This window comes from Eulemur rufifrons, chromosome 10 (genome assembly GCF_041146395.1).
Source record: "Eulemur rufifrons isolate Redbay chromosome 10, OSU_ERuf_1, whole genome shotgun sequence".
In the NCBI taxonomy this organism is placed as follows: Eukaryota; Metazoa; Chordata; class Mammalia; order Primates; family Lemuridae; genus Eulemur; species Eulemur rufifrons.
The window spans coordinates 28492780-28510903 of NC_090992.1; the positions used below are offsets into that span (position 1 = coordinate 28492780).

At 37.5% G+C, this 18124-nt stretch overlaps 1 protein-coding gene across 1 annotated transcript in view; it reads left to right on the top strand.

Annotated features, from left to right (window-relative positions):
* Positions 1-18124, top strand: part of FAM114A2 (family with sequence similarity 114 member A2) — a 31636-nt gene that overhangs the window by 7783 nt on the left and 5729 nt on the right. The window contains exons 5-11 of the mRNA XM_069484329.1: positions 69-160; positions 1333-1467; positions 2002-2160; positions 2820-2943; positions 8196-8275; positions 15643-15765; positions 16360-16499. Coding sequence (XP_069340430.1) covers positions 69-160; positions 1333-1467; positions 2002-2160; positions 2820-2943; positions 8196-8275; positions 15643-15765; positions 16360-16499 — 853 coding nt within the window. The remainder of the gene's footprint in view (positions 1-68; positions 161-1332; positions 1468-2001; positions 2161-2819; positions 2944-8195; positions 8276-15642; positions 15766-16359; positions 16500-18124) is intronic.

Below are 18124 nucleotides of genomic sequence, written 5' to 3' on the forward strand. Positions count from 1 at the left end.
ACATGTTAATAAAGCAAAACAATTAATGAACCTTCCCTTCATGTTGATGTATCCCTTCCCTCTTGTAGGTGAGATAAATGCCAAAGAGGATGAAAACTCCTCCCCCGTGGCTGGGCCATTTGGTGTATTCTCGACCATCTCTACTGCAGTTCAGAGTACAGTGAGTAAAAAATGCAAGGTAGCCTGCTGCCTCCATTATTGTAATGGGTTTGTGTATCTTTCTCCCTCTTTTTTTTGAAGAGCCATGGGAACTGATTACTCATAAGGAAGCTTAGATCACTGAAGATCCATCACTTTGATCTTAGGGATAGAGTGAGAACTGCTTGAAAACTTTCTTTGAACCAATAAAGAAGAGAATAGAGGTGAAGAGTTATAGGGAGGCAGTGTACATATGGACTAGGAATTCTTAGTTTGATGGCTCTAGAAAATGCCTCTGCTTTGCAAAAATATTTTTCTCATAACTATCTTTTAGGCAAAGTGGAAATGTGATCTTTGTGATAGATATTTGTAAAACTACAGATGATCAAAAACATTCTTAAAAGGACTATACAGGAAGCTTAATGTCTTTCCTAATGAGGATAGATAGCTAATAGTTTTTTTTTTTAACTTTTTATTAAGATATAACAACCATACATAAAAAAGAAATCATAAGTGTCCAATTTGAATTTTCATAGTGTGAACACACCTAGACTAAGAAGCAACATTATAGTGCATCAGATGCCCCCCACACTTGTGTCCTCTCCCAGTCTTCTGTACCTCTCCCTCTCCTCCACTGAGATAATCACAATTCTGACTTCTACCATCATAGATTAATTTTGCCTGCTTTTAAGCTTTGTATAAATGGACTTATACAATATGTACTCTTTTGTATCAGGCTTCTTTCCCACAACATTATGTTTGTGCAGTTTATCCATGGTGCAATTTGTGTGGTGGATTCCATTTTCTTTGCTGTATTTCATTGTGAGGCTATGCCACATTTTATTCATTCATTCCACAATTGGTGAGCACTGGGGATAGTTTCCAGTTTATAGCTATTACAAATAGTGCTACTATGAACGTTTTTGTACATGTCTTCTGATGAACCTCTGTATACATTTCTGTTGGACACATAACCATGAGTGGAATTGCTGGGTCATGCAGCTGTAATAGATATTGACAGTTTTCTAAAGTGGTTGTACCTATTTACATTCCTACAAGCAGTGTATGATTGTTTCAGTTATTCCACATTCTTGCCAATGCTTGGTATTGATAGCTTAGACACTACTTTTATATAATAAAAACATGCAGATGTGTTTTCTCGATATTGTTGTAATGAGATTGCATGTTTTCCAGGGAAAAAGTGTTATCAGTGGGGGTTTGGATGCCCTAGAGTTCATTGGGAAAAAGACAATGGATGTAATAGCAGAAGGGGATCCTGGATTTAAAAGAACAAAGGGTCTGATGAACCGGAATTCTACATTGTCTCAGGTACTGATTGTTTTACCTCTTTACTTCCTGTTTCTGTTCTGATCTGTATTTTTACCTGTGTTAACTTGGGATATTGTTACTGTTTCTTTTTAAAGAATTTTCAGTGATTATTTATTTATTTATTTACTTTTTTTTTATTAAGGCTGTTTTGGGGGGTTGGGGACAGTGTGGTGAGAGCACTAATGCTTAGGAAAAATGCCCAGCTCTTTTTTCCCTCCTCTTTCCATTCGGCAGCATCCTCCTGTCAGTGCAGTGCAAAATGCTAAACCCTGTCAGAGTTGTTTATTAGATTAATGTTTAAACCACTTTCAGAGAAATACCTGATTCCTTGAGTGTTATTTACACTGGTTAGGATCAAATTATGTGTGATCATTTTTTTCCTGCAGCTCCTGAGCCTATCGGATTTGAATTGCAATGCCAGGAATGAAAGGGTAGTTCTCTGTAACCTGTCTCAGCTTTGCTTTCTTCAACTCTCAAAACTCACCCTTGAGCTCTCGTTATTAACTGCAGTACAATGCCTCCACCTCTTTTTAGGTTTTACGAGAGGCGAAGGAGAAAGAAGAGTTACGGACCTCCAATGAGGTTACCATGGAAACAGAGAAGAAAACTCATTATGGGCTGCTCTTTGATGAATTTCAAGGCCTTTCACATCTAGAAGGTCTGGAGATGCTTTCCCGAGAAAGTGAAATAAAGGTAATTCCAAACAGAAATATCAACTGGGAAAAGGCTTCACGCAAAAGAATGCTGCATAATTTCTTTTCTCTTTGTACAGTTGGGAGATGAAATGTATTTCAGATGGAGGCTTGAGAGACTCTCTGGAAACACTACTCTGAAATAAACAAAAAAAAACTAATGTTTGATTGAACTAATTGCTAAACATAGAATGAGTCAAATGTTATTTCTTTAAATTTAAACAAAAAAGTACAGGTTAATAAAGAGGTCTTAATAGCACATCTGTTATTTTCTTTCACCTTGGTCTTTTTTTTTTTTTTTTAATTTCTTTGGCTTAAGCTGCCAAGAAATCTGTGGACCTAAGCTGCCAATTTGTATACAGTTACCTGTTAGCTTTTAATTGACTCAAGATCATTTCATTTTCCCCTGATTTCTAAACCATTGTTAAGCTCTAATAATTTCCAGACATTTCTGGCTTGTATTATTTTTGGAAGTACAAATTCTCCCTACCTTTCTCTAATAACTAGCCTTTATGTTAAGGTTCTTAAGGAATAGCTTACCAGCTGGTGAGCTCATAATTTTGACTTCAATTTGATCTATAGTTTCTTTTCCATTTGAGAATGTTTTTCGTGTTTTTTATACTCCGACACCTTTTTAATTACTGTCTTATATCCATTCAGGTGAAATCTGTCCTTAATTCTCTGAGTGGAGAAGAATTAGAGACTCTAAAACTTGAATTACAGCAACTAAAAGAAGCATTTTCCCTAGCAGAGTTTTGTGAAGAAGAGGAAGAAGAGAAAAAAGGTAATATGAAGATTTAGTATCTGAGTGGAGAGGATACAGTGTTCTCATGTAGTGCATTGTGTTTGAAATAAATTTGCTCTCCAATTGCACTAGCCTTATTTTCCTTTTTTCAGTGAGAATTTCTATGCAAAGTTCTCTGCATCCTTGCCCCTAACTAGGCATTGATGGGGGCAGTTGGCCTTATACCTATGTCTCCTCATCTCCTCCTGGCCAAACTTTGTAGCTTCTTCAAGTCTTATCTTGCAACTCAAATCTCTGCCTATTTTTGCAGTTAGAGAGCTGTTCTTGTCAAATTCTTGCCTCGGTTTCACTGGTCATCTTTATACGCTTTTATATTCCAAGATACTTCACCCATGCTTCTCTGACTCCTGTGACCCCTGACTCCATCTTGAATTGAGGCATGCAGGGTGGCAGTTATCCAAAATGTGGGTGATAGTTTGTCTTTTTCATTTTCAAAAGTTCTTTTATCCCATATTTTAATATCTGCATCCCTCAGAAAATGTAAATGTAAAAACTATTTTTGCAAAGTTATCAGGAAATGAAGTGGCTTACGTATAAAGTATAATTTCTGGGCAACTGAATCTTAAGCTCTAAGGGTTGTTTTGTTTTAACATTTTGATTGGGAAACATTTCTAAGATATATTGTACACTAACTGAATTTTTAAAAAGTAGAATCTCACAAATGCAGTTTTGCCTTTTCCTGATGAAACAATCAGTTACAAACATTAAAAGTAAATAGAAAAATTCCCTCAGGTTCCATTAAGACGTAGGGCCAATCACCCATGTGGTAGATTAAATCAGTGGTCAACAAAGTGTGGTCTGCAGATCCTTGAGTCCCCAAGACCCTATCAGGGAGTTTGTGAGTCAAAACTCTGCATAATATTACCAAGATATTATGTACTTTAAAAAAAATTATTTAAATGATTGTTTTTTTACTGTTTTGATATTTGTACCAGTTTCATTTAACCTTATTCTTGATGAAGCAGTAAAAATTAATTTTATTACATCTTGAGTACACATCTTTTTAATATTCTGTGTGATACATACTGAAGTATGATGGCTATCTCAAGGAAAAGCACTTGTATTATATGAGTTGTGAGTTGAACTACTTGCTTTTTTTGTGGAACACAATTTTCACTTTAAAAGATAATAGTTACATAGACTATTCAGAATAGGGTATTTGGTACACATTTTCTTGAAAATGAATGAAATTTTCAGCCTTTACTTCAAGAAAAGCAACCAACTGTATTTGTGATTCATGATACAAATTAAAACTAAGTGAAAGTTAGAATTTATAAAACATATTTGCTACTGTGGTGAGCTTGACAGCTTCCCAGTGCTTACAGACTCTTAATGAAATCAGTGGTGGCTGTAACAAATACAATCATTTTTGGATATTTTATAATGAAATGTGTCAGCGTTTAGAAGATCTACATAACTCAGAGAACCAGTTTTTCCAAATGACTAATGCATGATGTTATCAAATCATTCATGAGTAAAAGGTATACTAATGAATATTAATTTACTGTAACTGAATGCAAAATTTTATGATACGGTTTCAGGTTCATTGCAATATAGTTCATAGCAACCAACCTATAAGAAATGACCCCTGTTGAGTTTTGGCATAGTATTAAACAATATCTACAATTATTCAAAAAGGTTATTAAAGTACTTCTTCCCTTTCCAACTGTGTGTCTTGCTAGGGTTAGATTTTCTTCATATACTTAAAACAATATATCACAACAGACTGAATGTAAGAGCAGGTAAGAAAATTTAGCTATCTTCTATTATGCTAGACATTAAAGAGATTTTACAAAGATATAAAACAATGTCACTGTTCTTGCTAAAATTTTTCTCTTTTGGAAAATATAGTTATTTTTTCTTAAAAAGTATGTTAATAAGTAGTGAATTTATTCTTTAATAAAAAATACTTTAAACATTTGTCTTAATTTTTAAATATAAGTATTAATCATGTTTTTTATACATATATAAAACTTACATTTAAAAAACTCTTTGGGGTTGTGAAAAAGTTTTAAGAGCATGGTGAAGTCCTGAGATCCAAATGTTTGAGAACTGCTAGATTAAAGTATTTTAAACTGCAAAGCTTTTTAAAAATGTCTCTGATTGCTTTTTGGAATTATGCATCTTTGTTTCCTTCTGTGCATTTATCTGTCCATCTTTTACTTCTCTTCACTATCAGTGAGCTTATTTCTGATACCCCCTGAATCACATCTGCTTTTCTATTTCTGATCTGTTGTGGATGGGATACCAGATAACTAGTTTCATTCAAGCTGTCTGTTAAGAGCAAAGAGCTCTGAATGAGAGTTCTAGGGTCTTTTCCTATGAGAGAAGAGTGTAAATTTGAATGTGTGGCTTCTGCATAGACAGGGACTTCTTTTTTGTTTCCATTTATATTTTACATATGTCCTAAGAAGTCATACTGGCTGATTGTGTAACGTCTTGCTAAATGACATCTTATTCTATGTAAAGGTACTGGTCCTGATTAGAAAATTGTTCTTAAATGTAAAATTTTAGAGCTGTCCTGAGGTATTGAGAAGGCAGCATAGCATGGTGAATGAAAGGATGGATTTTGGAGTTAGACTTGGGTTCAAAATCAAGGTCTGCCATTTACTACTAAGCCATATGACCTTGGGAAGTTACTTAACACTGAGCTTCTGTTTCCTCATCTGTAAGAATGATGTGCTAATTCGCCTCAGGGTGTGGTAAGGACTAAATGAAATATTTAATATGTGACACATAGTAAGTAGTCAATAAATGGTGGCTATTAATATAATATTTTCATTATTAGGAAGATAAAAGTAAATAGATAAAATTCTGCATTTTAAAAATCTCAGCAGGAAACCTAGAAATTAATTTTGATTTGCTTAAGTTGCCCTGTTGTTCCTAACCAAGCCCTGGTATGACAATCCCATTATTTATGAGCTTAATTTAACTTATTTGTACACGAGGCCATTGACAGTATTTGTTCAGTTTACTCAACATCTGGCTTACATAGTAATCAAAAATCCCAATCTTTAAATGCTATTTAGGGGACTCTAAGGATTTTTCTAAACAGATGGATTTATGTCTTTGATATTTTTTTCTCCTACATGTTCTCCAGAGATCAGAACTCTGAAAAGATAGCACCGGATTTGCTCCAGCCCTTCTCAGTAGTTTTGGTTGAAAATATAACAGTGACCTTGGTATTTAATTATATCTGAATGAAGATGTTTAAAAAAAGTAGTGGTAGCAGGGGACAAGACAAAAACCGTAGGACCTGGTTCTGGTGATGTTGGTCATCTTCAGTTTCCGTCAGCATCCTCAGCCTTTGCCCTTCTTGTGCATCTGATCCTTTGCTTCAGAAGTCTTCCTGCTTGGGCAGTCCCTCCAAAGCACTAGCCCTGTCTCCTTTCCATCTTTGTACACTTTTATTCCAATATAATAACTACTTTTTATACTCATTTCTGTGGAGAGTATATGACAATGATCTGCAAACATTTCTGGTAACAATCCTTAGCAGTAAAAGTTTTTTGAGTACTCATATAATATATGGATATTTGAATGTTTATAAGTTATATACATATACTACCATAATAATATTTATATTCTAAAATATACCCTAAAATAGAATTTTTTAATAGAATGAGATAAATATCTAGAAATAAAAGGTTCATTATTTTTTTCCTGCACTCCGTTGCATTATTTTGTGAACCCCTTTGGATGCATGTATCCAATTATGAATTCAGATTCATCCCTTGTGCCCAAATAATTTAGAGCTTATTTAGGAAGACAAAATGCCTATCTAATAGTCAAGTTTTGTATTTCCGATAGTGGGAAATTATTAGGAATTATTTAGATGAGTTATGTAGGTCAGTTGTATCAGTTCGTAAGATCAGCTTTTCCCAAACCATGTGATACCTGAGATCACTAAACCATTTGAATTCTTTGTCTTAAAGACAAAGAGAGAGGGACAAAAGGATAGTGGTTGGAGAGAGAAGAGCCAAGATGTACTTTTTTTCCCCTTGGGATATTGGGAAGGATGCCATGTATGAAGCAGAAATAATTTTCCCTGGTAAGCCATGGACTGGTGTATTATGAAATACACATGTAGGTTGTAAGTGCTAGAAGGTTTCAGTGTACAAGAGTTCTTCTGCATTCTGTGTTGCAAAGAAGCCTTGGGCTAGGCCTTAAAGGGGGAAATGAGTAGGATTTAGATGCGTGGAGAGGGAAAAAGAGCATTTCCTGCCATTTGTTTGGATGTGTAATTGTTTTTGGAACTTGACTTTCCCATTTGCTTGTGTGTTTCTCAAGTATCATAGGTGTTCCACGTTCCACATTATCTCTCACCTTGCTAACTTTAGCAGCTTCTTTACTTTCCTTGTAGCATTCTCGAATTCCTTTTCCTTCTCTTTTCTTGTTATCCACCATTATCTCTTACCTGGATTTTGGATTATTGCCTCAGCCTTCCTGCTTTCCTTCTTGTTCCCCTTCTAATCCATTCTCCACCCAGCAGCCAAAATGATCTTTCTACAATTTAAATTTGATCATGTCTATCTCTGCTTAAAACCATTCAGTGGTTCCTTATTCCTTAGCATAAAAGTTTGAATTAACTCACTGTGGTTTATAAGGCCCTTTGTTATCTGGATCTTTCCTTTCTAGCTTCATTCTACCCCTTTTCTCCTCCTTACATCAGACATTCTCAACCACATTAAACTTAGTGCCATGCTTTCTTTGACCTCTGGCTCTTTGTACATGTTTTCTCTATCCGAAACTCTTCCCATTCTTCTGGCTAATTTGTACTCATCTTTCATGTCCCAACTTTAATTCCACTTCCTTAGAAGCACATGCACAGTACCTGCTTAGTTCTCTGCCATCACTGCTTCTCGGTTCATGCTCTGAGTTATACTGCAAAAAGCCTAGGATTTGGACTAGGAGTGGGAGGGTCAAGGTTTGACTCCTAATCTTGGCTATGAGATCTTGGGGAAGTCACTTAATGTCTTCAAGTTCTGATTTTTGCATCTCTGAAATGGGATAATGACACTTTTCTCACAAGCTCATTGAAGCATTTATTGATACAATATACATAAAAGGGTTCTGTAAGTACTAAAGCACCATGCTCATGTAACTTGCTGCTGCTGCTATTGTTATTGCTGCTGCACCTATTTCAGCCCCTCTCCTCTTGCTCCTTGTCCTCCTCCTCTTGATCCTCAACAGTCTTTCCTGAGTGTTTTATATGAGACTTTGTTTTTTAGAGGATGAAGATTTTACCAAAGAGGTAACAGAGCTGTTTTCCCAGCTGCACGTCTCCTCCAAACCAGAGAAACTTGCCAAGGTAAGTTATTATTTCTTGGTGATTTTTAGTATTTTACTTGTAAGAATTTAGTGGATAAAGAGCATAAGATTATAAATTCTTGGCAGTGATGTCACTTAAAAATCGAGAGTATATACTTGATATACCCATACCCAGAAGGGGTTCTACACTTTCTGCTTGCCTCGTGTTCCCTCAGCTTAGTGCATTGAACCCACAGCTGCTCTCCCACACTTGTCCCATCCTCACCTTTTTCACTGGGAATGCTTTATCTACAAACTTAATTTCGGCCACAGTATTGGTAAAGTTGGCAGTGCTGACCAGCCTCGTGATACCAATGGGCAAGCCTCTGTGGGGGTGCCAACTGTTCTCAGGGGTCTGAATGGTTCAGAGATGATGAGATGTGCCCCTTGCCCAAAGGAACTGGAGGTTGTCATTTCCTATAGCCCAGTGACTCAAATAATGACCATGTAGGATATAGAAGTGAGGAAGTACCGTGGCCAAGCCTTCATCTTTGGTAGTGACTTTCAAATTATCTTCACACATCTGAAACATGGAGGGACTTTAGCTCAGAGTGGGTTGGGAGGTCCCGTTTCTAGAGTAGTATCCACATAGCACATATGTTAGTACCTGCCTAGGGGATAATATTCACTGGGTCATGGGCTGCTTTTTGCCTCTTGACCAGCCTTTCCCAATCTTGAGAAACATTTGAGGACCAGTTAACAGCAGATGCACATTGCTTCCTGGCCAGGGAGAGCTGATAGCTATTGTGTAGTCAGCCTAGTCCCCATTCCCCAGAATAAGGAATATGCTGCTTGGTGTGTTATCCCACTCTTCCATGCCCAGCAAAAATACTGCATTCTCTAAGAAAGCTTTTCGGACCACCCCCAGGCAGCTTATCTCCCTCATCTCAACTGTAGCACTTTACTACAGCACCTTCCATCTTGTATCAGTTTTTTTTATTTTGGAAATGATCCCAAATTTAGAGAAAAGTTGCTAGAATAGTATAAACAACCTTCATATACCTTTTATGCATATTATTGTTAACATTTTACCTCATTTGCTTAATTATTTGTGCTTGCTCATGTGTTTTCTCTTTCTCTGTATGTGTATATATATACATATACACATATATGCACATATACCTTATTATTTTTGTAGTCATTTGAGAGTAAGTTGAAAACATTATAGTTCTTTACTCCTAAATATTTCAATATGTATTTCCTAAGGATAGGGATATTCCCTTACATAATCAGAATATAGTTTTCAACTTTAGTAAATTTAACATTGATACCATATTTTTATTTAATCTATTGTACATATTCCAGTTTTATCAATTGACCCAATAATGTCCTTCATATCAAATTTTTTCCTTCGATACTGGAGCCAGCACATGATCATGAATTATATTGTACTTTTAGTCTCCTTTAATGTGGAATAGTTCCTCAGCCTTTCTTTGTTTTTTATGACATTGACATTTTTGAAAAATATAAGCTCCCCCTGCCCCTTTATAAAAATAGAGCATTCCTCATTTGGGGTTTGTATGGTGCTTTCTCACAATGAAGGTCAGGGTATGCATTCCTGGCCAAATACTCTGTAAGTGTTTGGGTGTCCTATCCAGGGTATCACATCTGAAGGCACATGATAGCCACCTACCCCTTATCAGTAATGTGTTGTCTGATTTCTCTTTGTAGAGTTATGATTTATTTTCCTATGCTGCTAATAAGCTGTCAACCTGTACTATAAAAGCAACCTACAAAAACAATTTATGATTTTATTTGCTGCCCCTCTGTGTTAATTTAATTTTTGAACATGTAGAATATTAACATACTTCTAAAGGTCAAAACTCTACAAAAAATATACTCAGGAGTGTCACTCTCTCCCAATGTCCTTCTACTCCATTCTCTCTCCTTTTAGGTACTCAACTTTGTTTTCTGGCTTATCCTTTCTATCTTTCTTTTGTCAAGATAAGTGGTTATATTTCCTTATCTCTTTCTTACACAAAAGTTAACATACTATATTTGTTCTTTAGAACTATGCTTTTTTCACTTAACCTTATGCATATGTGTTTTCATAAATTTATCATAGTTTTAAAAAGGTTTGATCTTACCTCCTGTCTTAAATCTTAAATTTCTTCAAGGCAAAATCTGTGCATAATTGGTCCTTAAAGTCCCAACTCTTTCACCTTTTACTTTCTGTGTGGCCTTGAGCAAGTTGCTTAACCTTTCTCTGCCTTAATTTCTCTGTGAGGTGGGAATAATGTAGGGTTCCTATAAGGATTAAATGTGTTCATATACACAAAGCTCTTACAAAGTGCCTGGCTCATAGTAAATAAATGTTCACTGTTGATGTCCTCACAGAAGGTAGCCTGATGTCCTATACATCTGTTGTCTGGGCTAGAGTGCCATGACATCAGCCTAGCTCACAGCAACCTCAAACTCCTGGGTTCAAGTGATCTTCTTGCCTCAGTCTCCCAAGTAGCGGCAACTACAGGTGCGCGCCACCCCCACCCAGCCAATTTTTTCTACTTTTAGTTGCCTGGCTAAATTTTTCTATTTTTAGTAGAGATGAGGTCTCGCTGGTCTTGAACTCCTAACCTCAAGTGATCCTTCTGCCTCGGCCTACCAGAGTGCTAGGATTACAGGTGTGAGCCACCATACCCAGCCCTATACATTCGGGTGTTCAGCAAAAATACACATGTTCAAGAAACCTTTATTATGCTAGGTAATTTGTTAGATGCTAGGGAAATAATAATGAAAGATATATAGTTTACATGCTAAAGGAGATCATATATATTTTTTTTTTTATTTCAGTTCCTTATGGGGGTATAAAAGTTCAGGTTATATATATTGCCCATGCCTCCCCATCCAGGAGATCATATTAATAAATATTTTTAAAAGACCAGTAACTCCTTATCTGTCTGGTAGTTCTAGCCATTCTCTGAAAGCAATCTTCAGATTATTTAAATTTTAGGCATTTAGACTTATGATGTAGAATGGTTAAAGGTCAAAGCCTTAACCATTGATCCCCAAGGATTTATATGAGAGGCTCTGATGTAGGGAAAAGAACATTGAAGTGGGTGTCTGGAAATATGATTCTTATTCTGACACTCACATGTGGTATGATCTTTGGCAAATCCCATTCTTTCTCCAGCCCTCATTATTTTTCAGATGGAAAAAAATAAGTAGTTGGAGAAGCTAAGCCTTCTTAAAGGTGCCTTTTAATGCCTAAGTCTCCAAATCTCACCAATGGGCAGTTTCAGACTGAATCGTGGGGCAGGAGATTAGAAAAGGATAATAAATTCCATCGAGTTGGCACTGTAGTTCATGATGACTTCACTTAATGTATTTATTACAAAAGAGGTCACTTTGGGTAGGCAGTATGCCTACTAAAGTATCTCCTTCAAGTATATAAAATTTATGATATCAGCTTTTTCTTTTATGTATCCTTATCACTCTCCGTTTTTTCCCTTTTTAATTTCAGATGAGCCAGTCCCTGGTTTTTCTCTCATTTTCTCTCTTCAAAGAAATTGCAAAGAATTTAACATACTGTTTGGATTATTAGTCTCCTGTTAGGATTCTTTTCAACCTCAACTCTCACTGTTCTCTCCTATAAATCTCACTATTCCAACCCCATCTGCTGTCATGCTCCCCCATCCTCTATATTCTTCCCATGGCCTGTGTTCTGTTCCTCAAATACCAAACTAATTTCCTGTGCTTGCAACTCTCTTTGCCTGAATATTTTTATGGCCAACTCCTTGTTATCCTTCAGATTTCAGCTCAAGTATCACTCTTCAGAGACCATCCCTGACCACCCAAACTCTAGCTACCCTCTAGCCATCCAGTCTGTACTCTCCATTGCCCCGTTTTATTTTCTTCATGCATGTGTTTGTTTGTTTGCTTGTTACTTCTCTTTCCTCACTAGAATAGAGAAGAGCAGCCTTCTTGTTTATATTATTCACCACTGAACCTCTGTCACCAGCACAGTGTACAGTACGTATTTGCAATGAATGAATGGAAAAAAATTTTTTTTTGAGATGAGGTCTTGCTCTGTTATCCACGCTGGAGTGCAGTGGCATTATCATAGCTCCTTGCATCCTTGAACTCCTGAGCTTCAGGTGATCCTTCTGCCTTAGTCTCCTGAGTAGCTATGACAACAGGCATGCGCCACCGTGCCTGGCTAATTTTTAAAATTTTTTGTAGAGACGAGGACTTGCTATGTTGTCCAGACTGGTCTTGAACTCCTAGACTTAAGCAGTCCTCTTCCCTCGGCCTTCCAAAGTGCTGGGATTACAGAAATGAGCCACCACATCTGGCCAGTGAATGGATTAATAAATGCCTATACCCTGTACTCTGGTCTTGCTAGGTATCTTAATAGTTGGCTTAACACACTTTGCATTTTTCTGCTTCCCATCTTTATATAGTTCATTCTGGTTGGATTTTTGAATTTGAAAAGTTAATGCTTAAGTAACGGGAAGGTATAGATCAGAGCCAGATTGTTCCTGAAAGTTTTTGTGGGAGGATATAGGGGAAAAGAACCCTGAAATGAATGTCTAGGAACACAGGTTCTGCTTTAGCTCATTTGTATTGTAGCCTTGGGTGTAGCCCCACCTAGCGATCCTTAAAGGGCCGACTCCAGTGTCGTATCTGTAATAAAAATTGTGATTCTCTTAGTTGGAATGACTCTCAAGGCCTTCTCTGGATTTTTATTATTAATACCTCATTATAGCTTTGAGCACATTCTTTCTGTTAAGTTAATCAGATGGATGCCTTCATTTGTGGCAGTAATCATGTCTTTAGAAACCAGTACTCTCTCACTTGTAAATGACAGAAACTCATGTCAGACTGGCTTAAGAAAGGAAGGGAATTCAATAGCTCAAGAAACTAAAAAATCAATGGGCAGAACTGGCTTCAGGCATGGCTCTCCCCAGGAACCTGTCCCTTTCCATCTTTTGGCTTTCTTTCTTTTGCTTTGGCTTCATTCTTAGGGAAGCTTTTCCATGTGGTAGTAACATGACCACTGTCAGCTCAGGGTAACTTTTTATTAGTTGAGTAACTCCAACAGAAAGACTACTTCTCTTTCCTAAAAAATTTACCAGATGTCCTGAGGCTGATGCCCATTGACCTGGCTTGGGTTACTTTTCTATCCATGAACGAATCACTATTCATGAACAAATCACTGAATATTAATCACAGGGGGATTAATATTCTTAGTAGCTAAACCTGAATCATTTGTGAACGCCTGGAGCCAGAGAATGGAAGCAGCCACACACAAACCACTGAACTGAGAATAATCTAGAACCTGCTACCAAAGGAAAGGACATATGGATGCTGGCCAGATAAAAACAGTAGATGTTCTCTACAGTGTGCGAAACACTGGGTGTGCAAAGCCAAATGAGATACTCTGTAGCTATCGTACAATACAGAGTTTAGTTAGAAAACAGATATATAGTTAATTCTAGTATGTTTTGGTTTAAGAACTAAGTTCAAGAAGTGGCCAGTCAATTTGATAAGTACTCAATTAAGTTACCTGGAAGAAGTGATACCTGGGTGGAGGACTGTACGAATGGGCCCAGTACAGGTAATTATTATCAGACCATAAAGTGAAAAGTGGTAAGCAATGAGGCTAGAGAAGTAGGTAGGGTCTATGCCCTGTAACTTGTTACATCCCATGAAAGAACACGATCTAGTTGATGAGGCGCCATTGAAGGAAAGAGGAACAGTCAGCTCTGGGCTTAAGAAAGATCACTGGCAGCATTACAGAAGATAGATTTAAGATGAACCAGATCAGAAACAGGGAGACTAGTCATGAAGTGGGTCTAAACTCAAGTGGTGATAATAGGCAGGAACGGGATGGGAAGGAAGAGGAAGAAGGGGGGCAGATGGGAGAAATGTTCTTGGGTAAAAATCACACTATTTTGGTGATTGATTGGAGGGGAAAAAGAGCTAAGATGGCTTTTATATTTTGGCTCAGGTGACTGGTATATGGTAGCCCCTCTGAACCTTAGGAAATAAAAGAGGATGAAAACTTTGGGGTAGGAAGAGGAGAAGGATGGTGAGTTCAGATTTTTTACATGTTGTATGTGCAGAATATCCTGGCACATATGTCCAGTAGGCATTTGGAATAAGTTGTTTTCAGCAGAGATCAGGGCTAGAAATAAGGATCTAGGAGTCAGCAGCAGGTGGGCTACAGTTAAAATCACTGGAATAGGATGGATAGAGGTGTTCAAGGAGAGAGGGAATAGGGTGCGACAAGTCAAGAGTCAAGACTAGTAATTCAGATAATACTGGTGTCTAAAGGACTGGCCAAGGGGGATCAATATATACAAGAGATTGAGGAAGAATGATCATAAAGGTTGGGGGAGAACGAGAAGATGGCGGTGTTACAAAAGCCAAAGGAAACTAGAAACAACCCAAAGATTCACTGTCAGGAGAATGGATCGACTGTAGTATGTACAGTCATACATTGCTTAATGATGGGAATATATTCTGGGAAATGTGTCATTAGGTGATTTTGTCATTATTCAAACATCATAGAGTATACTTACATAAACCTAGATGGTATAGCCTACTACATACCTAGCCTATATGATAGAACCTGTTGCTCTTAGGCTACAAACCTCACAAACCTGTACATAATGTTACTATACTGAATACTGTAGGCAAATGTAACACAATGATAAGTATTTGTCTATCTAAACATATCTAAACACTGAAAAGGTATAGTAAAAATACAGTATTATCTTAGGTGACCACTGTGTATATGTGGTCCATTGTTGACTGAGATGTCATTGTAGGGTGCATGACTATATATAGAATGAAATACTACACAGCAGTTAGTAAGAATGAACTACTGATACATCCAACAACATAAATAAATTTAACAGGCATTATGTTGTGCATAAAAAGCCAGACACAAATTAGAGTGAACTTATGGTTCTATTTGTGTGCATTTTAAGAACAGGTAAAATTGATTTATAGTGAGCATTAGAGCAGTTGACTTTGGGCGGGAGAAAGGGGACATGATTTGAGCAGTATTGACGAGGAAGGGGCATGAAGAGACCTTCTGGGCGTGATGGGAATGTTCTGTATTTGTTCTGGGTTGCGGTTTCAAAGGTATATACATGTAAACAGTTCTTGAGCTGTACTTTAAAGAAAGTTACACCTCAGTTTTTTAAAAAGCCAAAGGATTAGAGACTGTCAAAAAGGCATGAGTGGACAGCAGTGTTAAGTGTTGTCAAGAGGTCTAGTAGGGTAAAGGACTAAAAAGCTATATGGTATGTTCAGGTGAGAACAGGAGCACTGACTTCCAGTATGCTAACGTGTTTCTGTGCAATAGTCTTGGTGAGCTAAGTTGAAATGTTGATGGCCAATAATCTTTTTCTTATTTAGGCAAGAAATACTGCCCACGAATGGATCAGGACATCTCTGACCAACCCATTAGCAGAGAAAGAAGAAGGAGAAAAACAGTTGGAAGCAGAAAATAATGAGCAAGTCAATAAAAATTCAATAGAGGTAGCCAAAGCAATGAAGGCTTTTAAAAAAAATTTCAAAATATTAAGGGGGTACAAATATTTTTGGTTACATGGATCAATTTTGTAATGCTTGAGTCACAGGACTTTTTTTTTTTTTTAATAGATTTGAGATGTGGGTATCACAATCAGGGACTCAGGCTCTTTCTATTTTGTTGTGCTACTTACTCATAATTTCAACCTTGTGATCCATGACTGGAGCATCTTAAATCCAGACTAAGATTAAAGGAGTGAAGAAAAAAAGAGAAAGGGTGCGTGTGTATTGTGTCATGAGGAAGGTTCCCAGAAGCTGTCACTGGGCACTCTTTATCTAAACTCTTTGGCCAAAACTTAGTCACTTGGTCATACCTGACTTCAGGGGAGCCTTTGTTTTTGTAGCTGTGAGCCCAGCTATAAAATTATATCACGACTGTGGAAGAAGAAGAGAATGCTTACTGAAGGGCAGCTGTCTGTCTCTGCTGCTTTCAAAATGTTGAATCCTTTAATGTGAGAGAAGCAAGGTGGTGTGATTTCCACTCGAATAAAAAAAAAAAAAACAAACCAACTTTTTGATGCTTTGTTTTGTTTTTCCATCCAGGATATCCATGCATTTGCAATCCGGAGCCTAGCAGAACTGACTGCCTGCTCAATTGAATTGTTCCATAAAACAGCGGCATTGGTTCTACATGGCAGGAAGCAGGAAGTGACAGCCATAGAAAGGAGCCGAACTCTTTCCCAGTAAGTGTGTGAGCAGCACTCTACATAATGCAACTTGCTGGAAGAGTTTTCTTGGCTTATTTCTAAAGTTTTAGAAACTTCCTTCTCAACAAGATACCATTCACATTGTACCCATTCACATATTAGAGGTTCATGTTTTTTTCTTGAGTCATGATAAGTCTATATTATTAATCTGCTCTTTTGATTAACCAGCTCATGCTCTGAAAACTATTTCTTCATAGATTGTTAGTCTTAATATGCATAAAAAGCCAGACACAAATTAGAGTGAACTTATGGTTCTATTTGTGTGCATTTTAAGAACAGGTAAAATTGATTTATAGTGAGCATTAGAGCAGTTGACTTTGGGCGGGAGAAAGGGGACATGGTGTGAGCAGTATTGACGAGGAAGGGGCATGAAGAGACCTTTTGGGGATGATGGGAATGTTCTGTATTTGTTCTGGGTTGCGGTTTCAAAGGTATATACATGTGAACAGTTCTTGAGCTATACTTTAAAGATTTGTGCACTGAAAGTTACACCTCAGTTTTTTAAAAAGCCAAAGGATTAGAGACTTTCAAAAAGGCTGCAGCTGATCTGACAGGAGGCGGAGCTCAGGTGGTGAAGCGAGAGATGGGAAGTGGCTGTGAATACAGACGAAGCTTTGCTCACTTGTCCACTGCTCACCTCCTGCTGTGCAGCCTGGTTCCTAACAGGCCAGGGACTGGTTCCTGGGTGTTGGGGACCGCAGTTCTAGAGGATTTTATAGAAAAATATTTTTCTAAGGTCTGAACTTTTTTTTCCTATAGCATGAATGCCTGCTCAAATGGGTCCCCAGATTCGGTAGCTGATTTAGGCAACAATAGACCCCCTTATCCACACGAGATTCATTCCAGGCTCCCAGTGGATGCCTGAAACTGTGTATAGTACTGAACCTGATTGCCGTCAGTTGGAACACATTTCTGTTCATGTCTTTCACCCACAAATTTAATACCTTTTCCATCTTAACTAAGCACTTACCAAGCACTGTGGCTGCGACTTCTGTAGTTTTAAGTACAAAAGAAAAACTAGCATGAATTTCTTTTTCCTTCACAGTTTCGTGAATAGAAGATCCATTCTTACTATAGATCTTAGCAATCTCAGCATATTATTGTTTTTCTTATTAGGTTGAGAACTTTCATCTTTTCACTTAAGAACGCACTTTGTGGCTTCTTTTTGGCATATTCAAATTGCCAGCATCACTACTCTTGTGCTTTGGGGCTGTCTTAGTCTGTTTGGTATTGCTATCACAGAACATCTGAAAGTCTATGAGCATGGCACCAGAATCTGCTTGGCTTCTGGTCAGAGCCATGTGCCGCTTCACAGTATGACAGGAGTAGACAGGTGAGTGGGTGTCTGCAAAGAGACATGCACTAGAGGCTGGGCTTGCTGTGCAACAACCAACTCTTGTGGGCATTAATGCATTTCCACGAGAGCAAGAACTCACTCTCTAGAGACATCATTACTCTATGAAGGTGGTGCTCCCATGATCCAAACATGTCCCACTAGGCCCCACCCCCCAACACTGTTATATTGGGAATCAAATTTCAACATGAGTTTTGGAGGGGATACACTCAAACCATACAAGGGTCAGTTATTAAATAAAATAAGG